This window comes from Rhamphochromis longiceps, linkage group LG8 (assembly GCF_057381845.1).
Source record: "Rhamphochromis longiceps isolate RC_006_pf linkage group LG8, R_longiceps_female_GT1.1, whole genome shotgun sequence".
In the NCBI taxonomy this organism is placed as follows: domain Eukaryota; kingdom Metazoa; phylum Chordata; class Actinopteri; order Cichliformes; family Cichlidae; genus Rhamphochromis; species Rhamphochromis longiceps.
In genome coordinates this window covers 34,610,758-34,633,600 of record NC_140564.1, presented here as the reverse complement: position 1 = coordinate 34,633,600, position 22,843 = coordinate 34,610,758, and the positions used below count along the sequence as shown (strand labels likewise).

At 47.1% G+C, this 22,843-nt stretch overlaps 2 protein-coding genes across 4 annotated transcripts in view; both read left to right on the top strand.

Annotated features, from left to right (window-relative positions):
• Nucleotides 1-1,298: 1,298 nt before the first annotated feature.
• syde1 (synapse defective Rho GTPase homolog 1) lies at nucleotides 1,299-16,860 on the top strand. Its single transcript, XM_085417213.1, has 14 exons — nucleotides 1,299-1,520; nucleotides 7,438-7,700; nucleotides 8,305-8,782; nucleotides 8,865-9,203; nucleotides 9,502-9,697; nucleotides 10,188-10,351; nucleotides 10,796-10,900; nucleotides 10,996-11,084; nucleotides 12,667-12,804; nucleotides 12,881-13,007; nucleotides 13,135-13,310; nucleotides 14,092-14,347; nucleotides 14,428-14,718; nucleotides 14,899-16,860. Exons 1-14 carry the CDS (start codon nucleotides 1,436-1,438, stop codon nucleotides 15,078-15,080), a joined length of 2,889 nt encoding a protein of 962 aa, XP_085273339.1. The 5' UTR covers nucleotides 1,299-1,435; the 3' UTR covers nucleotides 15,081-16,860.
• A 1,544-nt stretch (nucleotides 16,861-18,404) lies between these two features.
• The window catches only part of LOC146664362 (protein phosphatase 1 regulatory subunit 3C-B-like), a 34,285-nt gene continuing 29,846 nt past the window's right edge, over nucleotides 18,405-22,843 (top strand). For 2 of the 3 annotated variants that reach the window (XR_014913103.1, XM_085417212.1), the window contains exons 1-3: nucleotides 18,405-18,594; nucleotides 19,672-20,075; nucleotides 20,287-20,869. Coding sequence is in view for 2 of the 3 variants with exons in the window: in XM_085417212.1 (XP_085273338.1) it covers nucleotides 18,581-18,594; nucleotides 19,672-20,075; nucleotides 20,287-20,869 (1,001 nt within the window). In the remaining variant the exon portion in view is untranslated. Of the gene's footprint in view, nucleotides 18,595-19,671; nucleotides 20,076-20,286; nucleotides 22,699-22,843 lie in introns of those variants that run through there. The other variant, XM_085417211.1, reaches the window with a different exon arrangement.

Below are 22,843 nucleotides of genomic sequence, written 5' to 3'. Positions count from 1 at the left end.
TCTGATTGGTCAGTATGGGCGATTTCATACCTGCTGATGTTCACATAATGTTTTACGATTTGTCTTTATCTTTAATTGTAGATTTAAGTTTGGTGCTGGTTGTTGATAGTCACCATCACACAGATGAGTCAGCTGATCGATGAAGATTCAGGAAACATTGTGTCGACATAAACTTTCTGGTAAAGCGAGGGCCGTAGAGGCAGCCTCAAACACAGAGGAGGGACAGGTGAGTAAGGAGGCCCACAGGCTCCCCTGCCTCTGAGTGGGTTAAATACCTGGTTACAGCTCAGAGTGATGTCACCTCATTGGCTGTCTGCTGTCACATGGGAAAGCTCACTGAGAGCGTTGGGGGTCTGGAGGTCCTAGACCCCCAAACACCTTAGTGCTGATGAAGAGGAGGAAGCTCTTTGCCATTTGTCTGGTCTCTGTTTGCAGCTCCATGTCCAACCTCGGAGCTCTCCTTCCTGTCACGTGGATGTTACTCCTCGCTCCTTTACCTCCACTGAGACACAGAAATAAAGGATTTACAGATTTCGCCTCCTGCTGAGACGTCTAAAGTAAGACTCAGCTTCCAGCACAGGTGAGTTACCTGCTGCCTGACAGGCTCAGCTCCAGACAACATGCAGTTCGGCCCACACAGGAAGTGAGTTTACTTTGGTTACACCTGTGAATGCAAGCGTGAGGAGACTACCTCAGGTCACTGGGAGCTGAGGCGACGCTCCAGCTTTCACTCCCACTTTGTGTTCTACAAAACTAAAGAAACCAACAGAGACCTCCAAAGCTCCTCCCCCTCCTCCTGCACCTAAACCTGGTTTCACCTTCAGCCTCTTTGTTCCGGTTTCCTTCCAGCAGAGGGCGTAACAGCTGAGTCGTGAGTTCGATCAGCCAGATTTTATTTCTTACAGATCGGTAGATGGACAGAGAGCAGCGGTTTGCAGCAGAGAGCAGCACAGTCCTGGGTTTTGTATTCAGGGCTTCTCTGTGTTGAGTTTACAGGTCCTCCCCAGGATCTGGTTAATGACCCTGAATTAGACAGTAGAAGAAGACGAGTGTCACCGATGACGTGGGAGTCACCCTCACTGCCCGTCTACATGAGTGTTAAGAATCACTTTTAAAATCATCAACTGAAGAGAAACTGAGCACTTGTTTGGAGCAGAACTACACCTCCCATGATGCCTCAGTGCAGCTCTCCTTGTGTCCCTGCAGAGGGAGGAGAGTGGGAGGAGGAGCATGGGGCGGAGAGGGGCGAAGGGGGAGTTTGGGAAAGAATGCGAGGAATTCATTTCCTGTAGAACAGCTCTGAGAACGAAGGAGGAGACGAGGAGTTCGTGGAGAAGGAGCTCTATCTCCTGCTCTCCTGCTGGATTACTGACTCCACTCTCCTCCCAGCACCTCCCGACTCAGGAGGAGCAGGAGGAGGAGAGGGAGGTGCACGATGGCTGAGCCCCTGCTGAAGAGGACCTTCTCCAGGCTGAGAGGCAGAGACAGAAGCCGCAGGAAGACCGACCCCAAACTGAGCGGTAAGCAGCTGAAACTCACTTTTCCTTCACTTACATGCAGCATGTGAATGCCTCACGCTACCTTTAATGTCAGAATAAAGTTTATGAAGGGCAGTGAACACCTCACGATGCCTTCATGTGATGAAGCTGCTTCCTATCACAGATTAAGGGCACTGTGAGCACGCTCACGGCAAGCTTCCCAAACTTGAGGGATGAACTGCTCTCATCCCTGAAGTGGGCGGGAAACTAAGGCAGAGGACCATTGTTATGAAAGAGCTTGTTTAAATAAAGTTCTGCTGTTGGAATCAGCATTGACCTCATGACCTCAGGCGTCTCAGGTCACATCCGAGTGGGCAAACAGTGTCTGATCAGAGCTGAAGCAGAGCACAGGGAGAGTCTATGTGACTTTTCTGTTTTCATCGCAGCCTTCGTCAGGACACATGACCCTGACGCTCTGTGTTTGCGTTCTCAGCAAAGGGTGGAGGTCAGCATGACCCATGAATGAGCAGACGACCTCGTGCTAACACGCTAACAGAGGCCAAGGTCGGCGTCCTCGTCTCTGCTGTCCAGTCCTCAGATGTTTCGGGGTGAATGTCCACGCGTTTCCAGTCAACGTGGCCACCCAAACCATTCAAAACCATCAATCTATATTAGACGTGACCTTTTCACTCACATACCAGTAATTACATCAACAGCTCACTGTGTTGGTGTGTGTGATGTGTATGTTGTTCAGTTGAATTCAATAGCGCCAAATCACAACAACAACAGTCGCCTCAGGGTGTTTGATATTGTAAGATAAAGACCCTACAATAATACATACAGAGAAAATGCCAACAATTCTATGACCCCTATGAGTAGGTACTTAGCATTAAGAAGGAAAAACCTCCCTTTTAACAGGAACAAACCTCCAACACTCTGGGAGAGGCGGGGCCATCTGCTGCAACCACTTGTGGTGAGGAGAGGAGGACAGGACAAACCTACACCTGTTGCAGCATAACTAAGGGAGGATTCAGGGTCACCTGGTCCAGCCCTAACTATATGCTTTAGCAAAAAGGAAAGTTTGAAGCCTAATCTTGAAAGTAGAGATAGTGTCTGTCTCCTGAATCCAAACTGGAAGCTGGTTCCACAGAAGAGGGGCCTGGAAACTGAAGGCTCTGCCTCCCATTCTACTTTTAAATACTCTAGGAACAACAAGTAGGCCTGCAGAGCGAGAGCGAAGTGCTCTAATAGGGTGATATGGTACTACAAGGTCATTAAGATAAGATGGGGCCTGATTATTTAAGACCTTGTATGTGAGGAGCAGGATTTTGAATTCTGGATTTAACAGGAAGCCAAAACAGGAGAAACCTGCTCTCTCTTTCTAGTCCCTGTCAGGACTCTTGCTGCAGCATTTTGGATCAGCTGAAGGCTTTTCAGGGAGTTTTTAGGACATCCTGATAATAATGAATTACAGTCGTCCAGCCTGGAAGTAATAAATGCATGAACTAGTTTTTCAGCGTCACTCTGAGACAGGATATTTCTAACTTTAGAGATGTTGCACAAATGGAAGAAAGCAGTCTTACATATTTGTTTAACATGTGCGTTGAAGGACATGTCCTGGTCAAACATGACTCCAAGGTTCCTCACAGTGTTACTGGAGGCCAAGGTAATGCCATCCAGAGTAAGAATCTGCTTAGATACCATATTTCTAAGCTTTTCAGGGCCGAGTACAATAACCTCAGTTTGATCTGAAGTAAGAAGCAGAAAGTTAGCGGCCATCCAGGTCTTTATGTCTTTAAGACATTCCTGCAGTTTAACTCATTGGTGTGTGTTATCTGGCTTCATGGACAGATAGAGCTGGGTGTCATCTGCATAGCAGTGTAAATGTATGCTATGTCTTCTAATGATGCTGCCTAAGGGAAGCATGTATAATGTAAACAGAATTGGTCCTAGCACTGAACCCTGTGGAACTCCATAATTAACCTCAGTGTGTGAAGAGGACTCTCCATTTACATGCACAAACTGGAGTCTGTTAGATAGATATGATACAAACCACTGCAGCTCTGAAAGCTGTTTCTGTGCTGTGATGAGCTCTGAAACCTGACTGAAACTCTTGTTGTGTCAAACACATCTGATGTTGTGTTGTCTGCTTCTTATAAAGTGTTTTTCTATTCTGAGCACTCAAGCACTTTATACTATGTATGTGTGTTCTGTCTAACATTCATGCTCTGATGGATCTATCAGAGAGCAACTCCGGGTTAGTATCTTGCCCAAGAACATTTGGCACGCAGACTGGAGCAGCCAGGGATCGAAGCACCAACCTTCAGATTAACAAATAACCTGCTCTCCCTCCTGTTCAACAGTCTTTGTGACCTTGTGCATTGTTGGAGCTTGTTTATAACATGTTTCTCAGCTTCGAACAATAAGAAACACGCGCTTTCCTGCAACTGGGGGTGTCGGAGAAGGTGAAGGTACACCTGCACATCTGGAACACCAGCACAGTACACTTTTACCTGAGCCAATCAGCCGTCACGTCACATCCGAGGGAACTCAGAGTGTGGATTTGCTGTGCTGTTTTCACTAATATGTACGTTAGATGCTTTTGTGAACGCAGTGTGTGCGCTGCAGAGCTGCATCAGAGACTGTGGAGAGGAAAAATGTTGCCACATGACCTCGGTTCTCTGAGAGAGTCCTCAACGAGCTTCCTCAGTGCATGCTCAGACCTCCTCCTCACTTTATTTTTAGAGCAGGTCTGCTCTGGATCAAGACTCTGGGCTCAGGGCCGAACTCTTACACACACACACACAGAGCAGTGACGTCTTCTGTTTCTATAACAACAGACAAACAGCCAATGAATGGACCGAATGCTCGTGATGTCACTGCGACGTCACTGCTCAGTGCCGCGTGAAAACATGATGTCTCGCGCCGGATTTCTTCTGTGCAGAGCTTCATGCAGGTGCATCATGAGTTCATGGCTGTGTGCTCTTGTCCTGCTGTTTCATCAGCAGTTGCGGCCAAAGAAGTGAAGTGCTGAGACTTTTCCACGTCCGAGTCCTCGCTCTTTGTTGTGGTGAGGGGCAGACAAGTTTTCCATTTCTTTGTTCTTCCGCTCGTGTCCATCCTGATTGTTTTACTGATCTCTCTCTGACATCTGGGAGTCCTTACACTAAAGTAATGATCATTATCCTCTGATAACTTCTGAAAACCCAGAGGAAAAGCTTTAAGTAAACAGGAGGAACAGATGGTGCTCCACAGAGCGATCAATGACGCGACGTGTAGTTACACTTCCAGGTAAATCCTCAGTAGGGTTCAGGGTTCAGACTGAAGCAGTGTCAAAGGTTCTCCTCAGTCCTGGTTTGAAATCATGACCAGATCTAGATCCAGATCCTGGGGACAGTCGCACGTTGTTAGCTTTCTGTAGAAAATCTGGGTCAGTTAGCCACTTCCTGTCATTAGGCCTGTGTGTGGTTTCTTCCTGTTTATCTCTCTGGGATGTTGAGTAAAAGTTTGAGATATGAATCTCAGTGAACACGATGGCTTTATTTCATATTAACATTTCAAACATTATGTGTAAGGACTTTTAAAACCACGCAGGTGAACATGTAAACATGTGGACACAAACATGTAAACATGTGGACACAAACATGTAAACATGTGGACACAAAGATTAAACAGAAAACGAGCTCGATGGCTTCTTCCTTCAGCTCACATATGCTGACATGCACGCTGCGATTCATGGAGCGAGCCGGAGTGAACACATTAAACCAACGCGGAGGTTAGTCTGATGGTTCGAAGGTCATCCTGAAACTCACTCACTGAGTTTCTGATGTAAACATGTGGGTTAAAGGTCAAAGCTGTAGCAGACAATAGGTCAGAGGAGGATTTTCAGGGAACTGTCCCTTTAAGAGCCTTTAAACGAAAGTGTCTGAAACACATCAGTTTGTTTAGAAAGTGTGTGTGTGTGTGTGTGTGTGTGTGTGTGTGTGTGTGTGTGTGTGTGTGTGTGTGTGTGTGTGTGCAGGCTGTAATGAATAGTGAATAGACAGCAGTGTGTTTGGTTTTAAACACAGAGACTTCATTCACATCTGCACAGTCACAGCTGTTTATTCACCCTACCACCCCTCCACCCCCACCACTCCACTCTACGCCCTAACTCCCCCACCCCCGCCCCACAGTGATCGCTGTTTGTAGGACCGTTGAAATGAAAAACAGATGGACTATTATTAGCGCTCACGCTCTCGTCTCTGATGACAGGAAATGAGGGACAACCTCTGCAGAGTGTCACTTCCTGTCTGGGCCCGTTTTCAGTCCAAAGGGGCTGTGCTGAGAACACAAGGAGAACAGCTAGCCTTCGTGTTGTAGCTTGGTCCGATTCAGTCCACCTTTCATTCCTTTAAAGTGTGAAACAAATGCATTGAAAGGACCCCGCGTGTGCGTGACGATGTTTTAACCTGCAAAGTGAAAGAGAGTGATCCTAACCTCCAGGAGGGATTTCTTTAGTTCATCCTATTTAGCTATGATCCTGATGTCCTTTGGGACTTTGTTTAACTACAGTTTAACTACAGGAAACCACACCAGCCGATAACTGACCCTCGAGAATACTCGAGCACCATCCAAACTACTTTAAAACAGTTTGAGGGGTCCTGAATGCAGTCCTGAATTCGGACTTCTCTTAGATTCTCTTGGTGGGGGTGCCTGAATGCAGAGGACACAGGTTAAACTGCTGACTTTACCCAATAAGAAGTCACAATGGTGCATTCATGGCATTTAACAATTTCACACAAACGAGTTTAACACATGAACTCAGAACACACGTCACATTTACAGATGCTGAAACACACACAGAAACAAACAGAGTGTATTCATGAGGCTCAGACAGCTACTTTGCAGACCGTCACGAGGATCTCACACACACACACAAACACAGTCCTCGTGCCTATGGTACGACAACTTTTCTCCGTGCCCCTGGTACACTGCGCAGGAGCACTTTGCTACACACACGCACACGCACACACACACACACACGCACACACACACGCACACACGCACGCGCACACGCGCACGCACACACGCGCACGCACACACACACACACAGGAACACTGGGTCTGCGCTGAGGGCTGGAACAGTAATCTACATGTATAGGATGTGACAGAGAAACGTTCCACTTTCCTTCACAGCAACAGCTGATCATATGACCATCAATAGGAAATCAGCTGAAAACAAAGGTCAGCTGAGAGCGCTTTATATGTCAAAGTAAAAACCCTGTAATATTACAGAGAAACTCCAACATGTCAGAAGGCTGTAGGTGTTGCATACCATGCGAGAGTCAGAGGAGTCATGAAGACAGACAAAGTTGAACTCTGCAGTGAATGCAGGAAATCCCAAAGGTAAATCATAAAGTCCAAAAACAGAGGAAACGCTAGCAGAACACTGGGGTAAGGGGAACAAATGTTCTGTTGAAGGACAGTGACAGGAGGGTAACCAAGTGGAGACAGCTGTGCAGATGGAGACACAGCTGAACCAAATCACAGAGGACTAAAATCAAAGCATGAGGAACACTAACTCTCAAAGCAAAAGAGAAGTGAGCTCACTAAATGAGGACGACACAGATACATTAATGACCAAATACAATAATAATATGCAAAGCAAGGCAACCAGGAATCAAAACAAAATATTTCTACAAACCAAAACTCTAAAAAATGCTGGATAATCTGACACAACCATGAGACAAGAGCAGGCGAGCAACTGTCTTAGCAACAGTGCGAAAGAAAAACTTGTAACAGGAAGAAACCTCCGGCATAACCAGGCTCAGGGAGGGGCAACCACATGTGGAAAAATCAGTTTTGCTTCCTATCATCTGATCTGGACCAGTGTGTGCAGATCAAACTCCACCTCACCACTTTGATAGCGCCAAACGTACTGATCCAGCCCATAATAATAGCTGTTTGTTTACTACAGAGGCTCCAGTCCGGCCCGACAATGTCTTCCAGTCCTCTTCCTCACCATCGTCACCAACACTTACAGACCCCGACCCCCCATCGCCTCCTCGAAACCATATCACAGTGGCGAAGAAACAGCAGTGGGCGCGTCAGGGCTCTGCAGCTCCACCCACCTTCTTGACCTCAAGCTCCACCATCACACTCTCAGACCAGGAGAGACCCACAGGGATATCTCAGGATGCATCTGGGCAGGCCTTGAGCCATAGGCTGGTGCAAGACAAGGTAATAGCACACTATCTATATGATTGAGCCTTCACACTGCCATTCTCCTTTGTCCCTTCTTTTGCTAATAGTCAGACCTTTACTGCTGCTTCAGTTTTTGTTCTGTCCGCTTTGTTCTTGTCCTGCTAATAATTGGGCTTTATCTTCCTAGTAATCTTTAGTCTTTCTACTTCCACTGCTAATCCTTAATCATTGTTCTTCTCCTGGTAATCCTTAGTCTTTGTCCTCCTGGTAGTTCTCTATCTATGTTCTCCTCCTAGTATTCCTCCAGCTACGATGTCCATGGTGGTTGGGTCCTTGTTCTTGTTCTGCTGCTGCTTATTGAACCCTTTCCTATGTCTCAATTCAGGTGCCTTCATTAATACGTTCCCACGTATTAAAACAATACAGTGCATGCACTTATTTGTGTTAGGCATGGATTTTTAACAGGGAAAACAGAGAAATATGTTCACTTCCCAGAAATAACAGTTGCAAGGTTGTTGGACAGAGATTGTGCTGCTGGTAGATGGACACCTCCTCCTGGATCTGATGGTGGTTTGACTCCTCACTCTATCCCTTCTCTCCCTTCAGTGATGTGTCCACTCGTTATTGTCATGGTTTGCAGATGCAGCAGTGTGCTGACAGGATGTGCACCAGTCTGGCCTGGGATAAGACCAGTGCGTCCTGTGTTAGCACAACAATGCAACAGGAATCCTACTACCCAGCAGGGGACCCCGCTGAATCTCCCTCCACCTCCGTCAGTGCCAAGCTGTCTGGCCAGCGCGCCTACCTGCAGAGCCTGGATCGCAGCAGCCGAGCCTGGGTGCTTTCTTCAGGAAAGACTGCAGATGAAGTGTGCGACCCTCAGGAGGACAGTGGCAGCAACATCTGGTACAACCCGATCCCCGAGGAGGAGGACTTAGGAGGTCTACGCCGGGACGAGGATGTATGGAAGCGGAGGGCAAAAAAAGATGAGCCTAGTGCTGGAACAGACATTGGCGGAGGTTGTAGCAGTGCCAGTCCACTGGAGGACTTTCAGTGCTCCAGCCTCCCCAATCCAAGTGTCAGTCACCATATCGATGACATCAAAGCAGAAAATACAGGTAAGACTTCCTGTTTCACCTGCTGTCACCACATTGCTCAGGTTTTGTCTTCATTGGCGTTCTTCATCTCACCCTGCTTCAGACTCTCCTCCAGACTCTAGTCCCGCCTCCCAAAAGAAAGGGGGTGTGTCAGGAAGTATGATTGACAGGTTGAGGTCTCCTGGTACGGTAAGAAAACTCTCTCTAAAGATGAAGAAACTTCCCGAGCTGCGCCGGAAACTCAGCCTCCGCTCATCTTCTCGGGCCCATCGGCAAACAAATGACAATAGAGGAAGCGGAGAGGAGTCGGCTGGTAAGAGCACGGCATCATTATTGGCGCTCTCCAACCAGAACGTGATCAGCAAGTATCATCTGGACAGCTCCACCTCTCCAGCCCGACCACAGCGACGGTCATCAAGAGGATGCTCAGCCAGTAAAGGAGGTAAACCGCTCGTGGGGGAGAAGAGGTTAGCTCAGATGTAGAGCAGGAACTTTCATGGCTCTGGGCAGGATTCAGGAGTAAACCGATAGTGAGAATGAGTACACAGTAAATACAAAGCGTCTGTGACTGTATTTCACAGAAATCTGTGTATCTTCCTGATATTTCTGACCTTGCCAGAACCACATTAAGGTCATGGATTCCATCTTCATCCATTTTCAATAAAGCGTGGGGAGTCTCAGCCTCTAAGTGAAATCCAGTGAAAAACTACTATAATAGAACATGTGTGTCTTCCTGTCAGGGTATCTTAGTGACGGGGACTCCCCTGAACTACTGCCACGACAGCAGCCCTCTCAACACGTGATCACCCAGGATGGGCCCTGTGACGTCAGCTCATTCCAGCTGTACGTGGGCTCCGACCCGCCGAGATGCAGCCAACGGGTGACGGGTTTACTGACTGTCCACTTGCTGGGGCTGGAGGAGATGAAGACCAGCAGGTATAAACATACCTTCAAGCCTTTAATTCACTTCAACACAGAATCTGAACACAGCAGCATCCAGTGGACATTAAGAGAACTGCAGGTCAACAGTCTAAAGCTCAGACTGGCTGTTTTACCAGCAGCTAATTCATGACTGTATAGGGTATAAATCGTCTGAGTACAGGTCTGATATAAAACATTCTTCTAACCTGGATCTCTGGTATCTGACCAACAATATGTCTGCTGGGGTTACCAGCAGACCATACAAGAAGTCTGAGCTCCAGTTTTAGGAATTTACTTGGATGTTACTGAGTAGCAGGTCGTCTGTGTCTATGTGATACACCGGACAGACCTGTACAGTCTAACAAACTAATCCACCCTCTTGGTCACTTCTGGCTCCACTGACAACATTTTTCTGTGAATGTTGTGTTCAAGGGGGCCCCCTGTTGGAGGGTTAGGTTCAGATTTGGAGCAGTCATTCTCTGTCTCTCTGGATGTTCGGTCTCAGGTCAGAGGGCAGTAAGGAAGTCTTCCTGGTGATACAGATTGATGGGGTGACGAGAGCGAGGACTGCCCTCCTGATGCTGCGAGGCTCGGCCCTCCCCTTAAACCACACTTTCCACCTGGAGCTAGAGCGAGCCAGGCAGCTCCGCATAGTGGTATTAACACCAGGTAATACAACAAAGCCGCATTCAGGAAGAACCAATGTTCCCTCTAATTTTTCATGTGTCTGAGCGAACGCACAAACTCCCTGAGCGTCCCCTTGGACCACTGTGAGCAACAGCAGACGTGTGCACTGTGGTCACGCCAGCATCGAATAAGTTACATGTTTATTAAAATAATCAAATTACAGCATTTATGTTAGACTACTTTTAATTAACTGCTTTAGCCCACTTACAATGAAAATTTAAAAAAAAAATCTTGTCCATGTGCAGCATGTTAACACTATTGGAAGGAAAAATAACTTGAACTCCAATTTTGAAAACACAACTTTCTATTTTTATTTGATCACGACCCCCCCCCCACACACACACACACACACACGCATCATCATCATCATATTCTTTGGGTGTCCATTTAAATCTGCTCACAAATTTTTTTTCTCCCCTTTTTCAGTCTGTGGACCCAAAACAACATCTGAGCAGAGTCCCAACTCAGGTGGTCCAACTAGAAACCGGGTGTGCGGTCTGGGTGGGGTCTCCATCCCCCCTCTCTTCAAAGGTTCATTATACCACATTGTTCATTGTTAATGCAGCTGACACTATGATTATCATTGACGTCTGAATTGTATGCTGAGGATGTGTTTGGTTTGTCAGGGAGTCGCTGTCAGCAGCTCTGTGTGAAGCTGGAGCCCAGAGGACTTCTCTATATCAAACTGTCTCTGCAGGAGAAATGGGACACGCAGGTACACAATCCCACTGCTGCTGCTGATACATGCAGCTAGATTTAACTGGAACCAGCAGGTCACCTGGGCGGGGTCCCATCGTCCTGCTAGTCTGGACTGTTCTTCAAATAGCACAACTCGAAAACTTTGAATATACTAACAACGTATATAATGGTAAAAGTAAGCTTTCACATATTCATTACCAGAGATGGGCAGTAACGCGTTACTGTAATCTGATTACTTTTTTCAAGTAACGAGTAAAGTAAGGGATTACTATTGCAAAAACGGTAATTAGATTACCGTTACTTTCCCGTAGGAACGCTGCATTACTGCGTTACTAAAACCGTGATTTTTTTTGCGAGAATGTCTCACGACAGTGATGTAAGCGAGTGCGCCGTTAGTGACAACAGCTGTGTGCAGATCAACAGTGGATCATATGTCGAGTGCAGAGAGAGTATGAGCGTGCAGCGTTTAAAGCGTGGAAGTACTGACCTTACTTTGAATTTGATTCCATAAAAAGTGACAAAAACATTAGTGTCCGCTGTGCGTGGGAAGAAAACTTCTTTTTACAGTGAAAAAACCCCTAAACTTCCAACAAGCACCGAGTAGCTATGACGTAATGGGAAACTCACAGAGAAACTCACGGATTCTTCCACTGACCGCGGCACACCTGCACCAGGGTAAACCTCCGCCTACCCCACTCCTGCTTTACAGGTGAAAATAGAGCAACAGGACCGCTGAGTCTTTGACTTTATTTATTTTCTGCTGTGTTTTACTTGCATCTATTTGAAAGAGTGAGTGTAAACACAAAAATATTTTATTTTATGTGCTGGAATGTGCAGAAAATAGGTTTAAATGTTAAACTAATTTCTTCCAGTCAGAGAATGTTGCAGATAATTACATTTTTGCTTGATGCATAAAGTTAAAAGATTAAAACTAATAAAACAAGTTTTAAAAAGAGACTTTTCCATCTGATTACATTTTGTATGATGGATTATGTAGAAAAAGTAGAATTGGGCTGAGAGATCTATCGCTTTATCACCTCTTCAGGTTGTAAATCGTGTTTTTAAAAAGTAACTAAGTAACTAAGTAATTAATTACTTTTGAAAATAAGTAATCAGTAAAGTAAGGGGATTACTTTTTTGGGGAAGTAATCAGTAATTAGTTACTGATTACTTTTTTCAAGTAACTTGACCAACACTGTTCATTACACATAAAGTGAAATTTTTGAAGCCTTTTTTGTTGTTTTCATTTTGGTGATTGTGGTTGTGATATGGAAACGTCCAGCTTCTCAAGGGTGTGTTCACTCACACAGTCGGTACCTGGTGGGGCTCCTTCACCATCAATGCCTGCTGCAGTGCAGTGTAGCATAGCCACGGTCAGCCTGCAGCTGCTCCAGTATTACAGAAGCCCAGATAGGGGTTCAGGTCAGGTGAGCTGGCAGACCAATCACAGTAGCATCATGCTCAGCAAACCCTCTGGTAGGAGTTGCACCGCTGCTGAAAAGGGAAATCAGCATCTCCATGATGAGCATGAAGTGCTGTGAACTGTGGACCAACCACCACCGCCGCTACAGACTCAATCATAAATTGTGTGTCTGCAGCCCAACGGCGACGCATCCACCCCGTCCTCTGTGTTTGGGGTTGAGCTCCACCACCTGGTGGAGAAAGAGGGCTCTGCAACTCCCGTCCCCCTGCTGATCCAGAAAACAGTGGCAGAGATCGAACGACGGGGACTGAAGGTTAGCGTGCAAGTCTGCTGTGACAAAGATGCCGCGGCTTCGCCGTCAGCTGATTATGTGTCTGTGTGTGTGTCAGGTGGTAGGTCTTTACAGGCTCTGTGGCTCTGCTGCGGTGAAGAAGGAGCTCAGGGATTGGTTCGAAAGGAACAGCTCAGCAGTTTGTCTATCTGAGGACCTCTACCCTGACATCAACGTAATCACAGGTAAGCACAGCAGAGAACATGTACTTGACCCCTGGCTCCTTACCCTGTCCCTGTGTCTGAGCTAGACTCTGACCCGACCTCTGATCGTCCTCATACTCGTTGTGACTGCACTCACCTGCCTCCTCAGGGATTCTAAAGGACTACCTGCGGGAGCTGCCATCCCCCCTCATCACTAGGACTCTGTACCAGGTGGTCCGGGAGGCCATGACCCTACGACCCCCACCTGTCCAACCTGCAACACCTGATCCCCAACTGTCCCAAAGGACCGTGGAGCTGCTGTCCTGTCTGCCACCTCCAGAAAGGGTAACAGCCAGTACTCCTGCAGTACTACTGTGGTAATCTTGCAGTGCACCAGCAGTATTCTTACAATGCAGCTTCCTGCTGTGTCCTCACAGTCAGCAGTACCTTGACTCAGTCTATCTGATGGACACTAGCCCACAATGTTCTTCCTCATGCTACTCTTCTTCTTCTGTGTGCAGGCCTGCTGTTGGTCCTGCTTCTTCCTGTCTCTGGGACACTACTGTGACCCAGCTGTGAGCCCTCTATGACCGCTCTAGTTTGCAGAGTTGGTGTAAGACAGATAAAGAACACACAGCGTTTACATTTAAAGCAAATGATGAAGGTTTGATTTCGTCTGATCGAGCATGTCGCGCTAGAACTGGCCAGTGACATAATTCCAGTAGTCAAGGAATTCTGCATGCACCAACTGCATTCTCATTGAGACGTTTCTTCTTCGTCAATGCAGAAGCTGCTGTCGCGGTTCCCGGTGCATTGTGGGTAATGTTGGCAGCAGCCTTTGAACAGGAAGAATAGTCTGGAATAATGAACGCATGCTTCCTGTTTACTTCCTGTATGAACACATGGTCCTACAGAGGGGTAGAAAACTGGCAGCTTCAGCTGCAACCTAACACCCTGACCTTTGACCTTTTCGCAACCTGGAACCTTTGAAGTAAAATAAACAGGCTGAATATTTTACATTCGGGAAAATTGAGACGAGTTAATCTGAAATCTGACATCAGGTCAGATTTCAGCAGGTCAACCGCTGAGTTGTCTACTAACTGTCCTCGCCATCTCTCGCTTTCAGGCCACTCTGTTGCTCCTGCTCGACCACCTCAGCCTCGTAGCATCTTTGAGCGCCGCCAACAGGATGACTCATCAGAACCTCGCCGTGTGCTTCGGGCCTGTGCTCCTCACGCCAACCCAAGATGCGTGGAGGGGGGGAGGAGGGAAGTCGGGAAGAGGATCAACGAAGGGCTTCTATCATGGCGAGGAGATGGCGAGCGCCGTGGACTTCAAACGGCACATCGAAGCGCTGCACTACCTGCTGCAGCTGTGGCCAGGTAAGCCCTACAGACCTGCCCACATTCCTTACCTTGCCATGGAACCCATCGAGATCGTCCCAATTGTTCTTTGTCCTCAGTGCCGACTCATCGAGCACCAGCCGACGCCAATGCCTCGCCTCCTCCCTCCTCCACCCCTCACCAGAATCCCTTGGTGCAGCAGCAGCGGCATCCTGCGTTGCGCCTGGCTCTACCACAGAGCCCTGAAGAGGAGGTGGTGGTGTCACGGCGAGGGCGTGGCGGTGTGGCCCGGCTGGAGAGTCCACCGCCAATCAACAGGTACGCGGGAGACTGGAGCGTTTGCGGACAAGAGTTTCTGACCGGGCAGGATGCCGATTACGATGAGGTGGCAGGAAGCGAGAGCGATGCAGGTAAAAATCAGCTGATCGTCTACCTATACACATGGTTAACCTGCACAGGTGTCACTGAAACACCTGTTTGATTCCTGCTGGGTCACATTACGGCCTGAGAGGGTGACTGTAGAACTGACAGGTGTCTGACTGACAGCCCCTTCTCCTCTCTGACTCTGCTTCTTCCTCTTGGCTTTTCAGGGAGTGATGATGAAGACGAGGAGGAGAAGAAGAGGGCATGGCCAACAGGAGGGGGCGGAGCTCTGTACATGGATGACTTCCTGGACTTTGACGCTCCGTTTAACTGTCGGCTCAGCCTGAAGGACTTTGACACGCTGATTCACGACCTGGACCGCGAGCTCGCCAAACAGATCTGTCTGTAGAGAAGGAGGAGGAGCAGGAGGAGGAGCAGGAGCAGGAGGAGGAGGAAGATCTGACCTCATTAAATTTCAGATCAGCTGAGTTTTAAAGTGTTTGTCTTTGATGGTTTGAGTTTGTGCTTAAATGAAACTACAATGAAGTTTGTGTGGGAAAGCAGATCAGCTGTTAGCTTGACCTCTGACCTTTTACTCCATACCTGTTTTCAGCAATGAGAACAGAATAACTTTTCATAGCAACAGGGATGAACATTAATGATCGCTCAAAGTTCAGAGTTCATCAAAGAAACTTTTTATAACTTTTTCAGTGAATTATAATTAACGTTGAATTATTTAACGTAATGAAAAAAAACACCTGACGTGTTTATTTTCGGACTTTTAAAAAAGAGAGAAGAGTCATTTTACTCTGCAACACATTTCAAAAGCAAACATTGAAAATAAAAGAAAACATTTCTTGTAATAATAAAAAATAAATAATTAGCATGAAGAGAAAAACCTGAACTAATCTCGGTGCTGGTAAAATATGAGTTTTGTATTTCTCTGTTTTGGGCCTTAAAGAAGAATATTCTAGTTAAAATAAATGAAACAAATAGTTATCTGAAAAAATGGGAAATGTTCTCATTGCCATGACTTTAAAGTCTTTTTCATTGTGAGAGTGTTTATATTGATTAACTATAAAGTTAAAAAAGGAAACAATTAAATGCCTGACCTTTAAATCATCTAAACTCAACCCTCCATTATCCCATCATCAGGGCTCAAAGTACCAATGTTCTCATTCCTCAAATGATAGAAAATAATCTTTAAATAAGGGGAAACTATAATCTGAAAAAGGTGATCATGGTGATGAAGGTTCTCAAATCAAGTTTCATTCAAAGCGTTTCTTTGGTGAAGTCTGAAGGTGAGGCTACGTCGCTCTTTAAACTGATTAAATCAGCTGCTCAGGACGTCTTGAAGGAGGCGCTGTGCCAAGAACCAAACAGAAATTTATTCCTTATTTGAACCAAACGGGAATTTATTCCTTATTTGAACCAAACGGGAATTTATTCCCGTTTGGTTCAAAGAAAGGACTCAAAGCGTGCACGGTGACGGTCTCAGGGTGAGTCTAACGTTGAAACCAAAGTATGTGCCTCAGAGCCTGTGAGCTAACATTAGCTCACAAAGTCCAGTAATCAGTGACATCACCAAACGAGCAGCTCTCGACAGAGTCCGCACGAGGCTTCACAGGGGGGCGGCAGCAGAGCGCCAGGTCAGGTTAGACAGCACGCATACTGGGGTTATTAATAACAACTGCTCTCTGAGATTGTGGAGCTCCGAGTTCAGGCATGCCGTTCAGAGCCACAAACCGTCAACAAACTTTGGGCCTGACTGCAGCTTCAGTGTGAAGAATGGGTTCTCTGAGGCGTGGAGGAGGTACAGGAACCTCCTTTCACAGCAGCGAGCACCGGATATCTGGGTATCAGGGCTGGACTTCGGAGGATCTGGTGTTGTTTGCACTGTTGAAGCCATAATTTCTGTTTTGATGGTACAAAGTTTCTCACTGTGAGTTTGTGAAGTTTGAAGCTCTTTTCTCCTTGTTGTTGCTGACAGTATTATTATTGTTATTATTGTTGTTGTTGTTGTTACTCTGTTTTGCACATCTTCAATAAGCACTTGTGTTTTTTACAATGAAGACGACGTTTGTCTGCAGATGAAGTAAGCAAAGTGATGAAGCACAGTTCCTGTTGGAACAGAACACAGTCTGTATGTCTTATTACCCCAAACAGCTATTAAACACCTTATTAATGAAGCTTCTGTCTGCTGTGGTCAATATCATCACTGCTGTCACTAGACCTCAGTGCACCATTCACATTGTGTTGCACTTCGCTCTCGCTCTGCAGGCCTACTTGTTGTTCCTAGAGTATTTAAAAGTAGAATGGGAGGCAGAGCCTTCAGTTTTCAGGCCCCTCTTCTGTGGAACCAGCTTCCAGTTTGGATTCAGGAGACAGACACTATCTCTACTTTCAAGATTAGGCTTCAAACTTTCCTTTTTGCTAAAGCATATAGTTAGGGCTGGACCAGGTGACCCTGGATCCTCCCTTAGTTATGCTGCAATAGGTGTAGGCTGCCGGGGATTCCCATGATGCATTGGGTGTTTCTTCTTCACTCACTATGTGTTAATAGACCTCCCTGCACTGAAATGGCCTGTATTTGTATAGTGCTTTACAGCGCTCATTAGTTCTTATTAATCTCTGGCTCTCAGCAGCGTGACTTTGTCGTGTCTTCCCTAACCCCAGTCAGTTGCGGCAGATGGCCGCCCCTCCCTGAGCCTGGTTCTGCTGGAGGTATGTTTCTGTTAAAGGGTGTTTTATAAATAAAGTTGAATGTCTCACAGATTAAATCTACATCATGTGACATCACACGTACCTCTGACTCCTCACTAAACATCAGCGTCTTTCTAAAGCACTACAGGCTGCCCCTCTGCAGACTTCCTGAAGTCAGTCAATCAGAACAAACCCCCCTTAAAGGGAAGGCACTAAAACAGCTTGTTTTACGAGAATGGGGGGCAAGGAGCTGCAACTAGTAACAGACAAAGAAGGATTATTCTGATCTTTGAATCATGCAAAGCTGCTGCTGCAGGACAGTCTAAAAGTCTAATCCTGTCCTCACCTCAGTTTCACGGTCTGCAGAGGAGGCAAACTGTCTGTCAGTCTGTTGATCATGTATGAGGCAGCTAAGGATGAAGCTTCCTCTGAGTTTACCTGTGAGTTTACCTGTTCACTGTGGGAACTGTCAGCCCTCAGTCTGTCTGACAAGACTCAGCGATTTCCTGAGGTCTCTGCAGCTGAAATCTGTAAGTAAAAAGGAAAGCAGCTTCGACCAGCCTGTGGGGACGTTTGTAGGACGGTCGTCTCGTCCATCTTTCAGCAGGTGCAGCTTCACCGCAGAAGACTCTGTCCTCATCAGTCCACCTTGATGACATTGACGGGATCAGAGACACATGAGACAGATCGAAATCATAACTTTGTTTATGTGGTAACTTTAAAAACAGCAAACTCTGTTTCAGGTACATGTGTCAGTTTAAGAGGGGCGGGTGGATGACGTACAGAAGCGTGATTGGCAGTGATCAGTGGCGTCTCTCACTCACTAACACCTGCATTTCTTCCTCTTAACTCACCTGTCAGTCAAAGCTCAGCGTGCATCAGGCCCCGCCCACCTTCTCCGTCCCGATAAACGCGCTCTCTCCTTCACTCTCTCGCTCGCTCTATTTGGCGTTTCTCTGATTGGCTGTCAGTGTGACCAGCTGACGGTGCCGAGCGCTGATTGGCTTCTCTCTCTCCCCGTTCTCGGATTGTCAGGGGGCGTGTCGGTGCGCGCGGACAGGCAGTGGTCGGACTTTAAAATGGCGGAAAAATAAACGAAGAAAAAAAGTAAAAAAAAACAAACAAACAAACAAAAAAAAAAAAACGTGGACACGGAGGGAAGCCCCGCGGCTGTCCGGGACGGGCCGAACCGGGCGACAGGTTTCCATGAACTGCACCAGGTGAGCTGCTCAAATATTAAACTGCGCCACAGCCTTCATCCTCCTCTTCATCATCAGTCTGTGAACTCGAGCTGCAGGTCAGCCTGGCACTGATCGATAAGCGATGGTTCTGTCGGTTATTGGTTTCAAACATCGATCAGAAGAACCGCCGGGTCAGTCAGCTTTAAAATCGGAGAAGTGTTGAAATATTCATCACAGAGCTGCAGATTACAAATCAAGTCATCAATAATCTGGCTTTGACTGTTGACCATGCACTCAGTAATCAGATTACTCTGTCAGCACCGCTTCATGTGATATCAGAAACATGCAAACGTACCTGACTCGTGTTAGTCTCATGTTTGTGTGTCCGACATACCTGTTAGCTAAAGGTAACTAAGTAAAGATGCCCAATAATCAATCACTTGGTGGTTATTGGTTTCAAACATTGATCAGCAGAACCAGCCAATCACACTGCTGTATTGAAACCTGGCCCACAGACACACGCTGGAGTTTTTCTCACTTCCTGCATGAAAAAACGTTTGCATGTGACTGATTTTTAGACGCTGTATTAAGGCTCGACTTTTACCAGCTCTTTAATTTGAACTTGGACCTGCAGTTCTATGATAGCGTCCAGTTTGTGTGTTTTCTGTGTAAAATCACCTCTAAAGACACCTGGGCCTCCTGCGCTCTTCGCCGTCTTCACACAGCCAAGTTTTTGAACAAAAGAAATGACAGGCAGGAAAGAGAATCTCTGAAAACCCACAGTCAGGTCTAAAGGTCAGTCCAGGACTCAGAAATGAGTGCTGGTCCTGTATGAGCACACCTGACGTACCTGCTTTTTAGGCAGTTTTAATGTATTAAGATCACAGAATGTTGACCATTTAATTCATTAACGAGGAAAGAATTATTTGATTGGTCACTTTTTCATCACGATTGATCACGGGCCGTCATCTCGAGCGCTCTGAACTTCGTCTGAGAGGCCATACGTAGTTCAGGTGTTTGGTGTTGCAGAGAGTCGTTATCTTCAGTGACTTTATTCAAATTAATGGAGATTTCTTCTTCTGCACTCTGAATACTGGCCCCCTCTGTCTTCCTCAGGGTCCTCCATGTCCTGAACCCTCGCCCCGGGGGCCCATCTCCCATCATGCCCATCGACGTGGCCGTAAGGATCTGCCTGGCCAGCTCACCTCCTCTGCGCTCCTTCCTCGGGAACTGCAACAAGCGCTCCTCATCCTCAGTCGCTCTGCTGCCGCATTGCCGACCGCTGCGACCCTGCCTTACCTCCGCGATGGCGACGGCACCATCAGCGGGCGCAGAGAGCAGCAGCGGCAGCCTGGGGCTGTTAAGGAGGAAGAAGAGGAAGACCGTGGTGTTTGCGGACTCGCGGGGTTTGGCACTCGCCACTGTCCACGTCTACAACGAGTGCGAAGATGAGGCGCTCAGCGAGCTGCTGACCGAGATCGAGGGTGCTGCCTCCGGACTGCACCTGGCAGACATCAAAGGTGACGGAGGAGGTCACTGATACTTAACAACAAACAAATCAGTAATCTATTAATCAATACATTTGTTCTGGAAGCTTCTTTGTGCCGGGTTGCTTACTCACAGCCTGTTTTTCGCTCTTCTTTTTGCATCCCTGAAGCAGTTGGGAAGTCAGAACATTTCAGCTGAGCTTCATGTTCTTTATTGACACCTTTCTTCATCTCCTCCTTCCAGATCCAGCAGATTGTGGTTCTTGCCTGGTTCTGGCCTTCACCCAGCCAGCCGCAGACTACCTAGACTTGAGGAGTCGTCTCAAAGCCCAGCAGGTGTGCTTGGAGACCTGTTCAGTCCAGGAACACCTGCTCTCGGGTACTGTCCAGGTCCGAAACATCTGCTTTGAGAAGTCTGTCTGGGTGCGGATCACCTTTGACTCTTGGTGCTCCTTCCAGGACGTTCGCTGTCAGTACCTGAACAACGTCTACGGTTGCCCCGACACCGACACCTTCTCATTCTCCATCGCACTCCCAGAGCTCCTCAAGCCCTCTGGAAAAGTGGAGTTCTGTATCCGGTACCAGACTCAGGACCAGACGTTCTGGGACAACAACCTTGGGAACAACTATCGGCTGGCAACGGCCGATCGAAACAGTCGGAGCACGGCCGTTAAGAGTCCAGCTGGAGTACCGTTCCAGAGCGACCGCAGCGGAGACAAGAGAGATGAGATCCATTCGGACTTTGATCCGTTTGGAAGCCCTCGGACATCAGCAGGAATCTTTCCTGAATGGCAGAGCTGGGGCCACATAGAGACCACCCCCTACTGGTGAGACTGTCACAAGACACATTTTTAGGTCACACTCACTGGCTTTTATGATGTACAAGATCCACTCCAGCACTAAAGAAACACTTTATCCTCCAGCTGTGATCCAGATGTTTGTAGGATTCACTGCGCACTTCCTCACTTTACCTCACAGGAGTTCTCAGACAGATGTTTACCTCTGGATCTGTCTCATACTCTTTTACCCCATGCACCCAAAAACTGAACCTTTAACTTACACCCTGGTTCCCACGATCCCGGCGCCTAGCCGGATACCACCCGGGGCTCCTTCATACGCAGCACAGAGAGGCAGTCAGGAGGAACCAGGAGTTCCAAAGGGCTTTAAACCAGCATCCAAAGGAGACTTTGAACCGCGAGATGAGCTGACAGGCTTAAGATTCAGTGCTTTCTCAGAAGCTCCCAAAGATCCGTAATCAGCGCCTTACAAACGTTTTTTCCTCTGGTCTGCATGTTCTTCTTCTTCTTTTGGGTTTCACAGGACTTGGATGACCTTCACGTCTTCATGAGCATCCTTCTCTGGAGGACTCTGAAACACCAGCATGGTTAATGTAAGGGTTCCTGAGGGGCTCACCTTTTTTGGGTTGTTTTATATGAACTGAATCGCTTCTGTCGTCAGGACACAGCTTTGAGTTTCCTCGGTTCATGAACTCGACCGTGACGATCAGTGTTGTGCTGTAACAGGTCAGATTCAGGAAGTGTTTTAGCCGTTACTTTAGACGGCACGCACGTGACTCACTGCTAGTTATTATGATGATGGCAGGGTTTATGGAGGCGGAGCTGTGGCCACCTGAGCTGCTGCTGGTTTAGCTGGCACACCCTGTGGTCCGTCTCTGTTCAGACTGGTTTGTCGCTCTCTTATCGGAGATTTTTTTTGTTGCAGTTGTTCGCTACTGTGTCGACTCGGAATCGCTATAGTTATGTCAGTGAGCTTAGACTAACCGTTCTCGAGTCTGAACTTGTTTTAATGCTGAGATCTTGTAATATCTGACCTTTGACCTGTGACTTGGACCCTTCAGGGACTGGACCAGCTTTAATCAGAGCTGTGCCTTCACGTCTCCCTGTGGGGATCCTGAGTTCCTGAAAATGTTAGCTTCATAGGCTAGTCCTTGAGCTAAAGTCACATGACCTCATACATGACCAGATTCAAAGGTTAGCCTGATGACGCCGCAAACTTGTCCGACTGGTCAATGTCAAAACTATGGCTCATCTGTTACCGGGCAGATTTTAGCCATGCTTTTCCCCTCACTGATGTAGCTTTAAACGGTCAAAGGTCAGGAAAGCCTTGTCACGTTTAGTTGTTTTACTCTGACCCTCTGCTATGGGCGGAGTCACGTGACCTTTCACTTCCTCTTTGCTCCTGAAACCTTTACTGAACACTCCAGTGCTCTTACCTGTGTGTGCGTGTGTGTGCATGCGGGGACCATGTGACAAGAAGTAAGAGGGAAATGTGTTTAAAGTGAACGATGATGATGTCGATACTGATGGGCCCTGAAGTGTTTCCTGAAGGGCTTGTGCTGCGTTCAGGTGCTGTCAGCCCTGAGGCTTGGAGTTTTTGTATGAGCGACTGTATCGGGGGGTGGGGGCACAGTTCTGATTGTCCCTAACCACAGAACCCCGCCCTCGGCTCTGACTTATTGTATTTAACTTGGTTAGCTCGTGAGCTAACTAGCTGCTAGCACTGTAGCAAGGCTGTAATGTAATGTGAAATGTAATGATGATGTCTGTACCAGGAAGTGATGTAAGCAGGGAGTGTTTGTCTGTTCCTATTTTTGTGTATCATTTCATAATAAAAGTCTAACATTTGTAAAGTTTGATTCTCGCTTACTTTATTCTGAAAAACTGACATCATATGAAGAGATGAAAGATAAATAATGAATAATTGTTTTAAATTGGGATGTTTTCACCTGAAAGTGTCCTTGTTGTTCAACCAACTCTGAGGGTTTCAGTTAGGTTCAATAA

Coding starts and splice junctions, on each gene's coding strand:
- syde1 (XM_085417213.1), top strand. CDS start 1,436: ATGGCTGAGCCCCTGCTGAAGAGGACCTTCTCCAGGCTGAGAGGCAGA. Junction 10,352..10,795: donor CATAGTGGTATTAACACCAG/GTAATACAACAA, acceptor CCCCTTTTTCAG/TCTGTGGACCCAAAACAACA. Junction 12,805..12,880: donor TCGAACGACGGGGACTGAAG/GTTAGCGTGCAA, acceptor TGTGTGTGTCAG/GTGGTAGGTCTTTACAGGCT.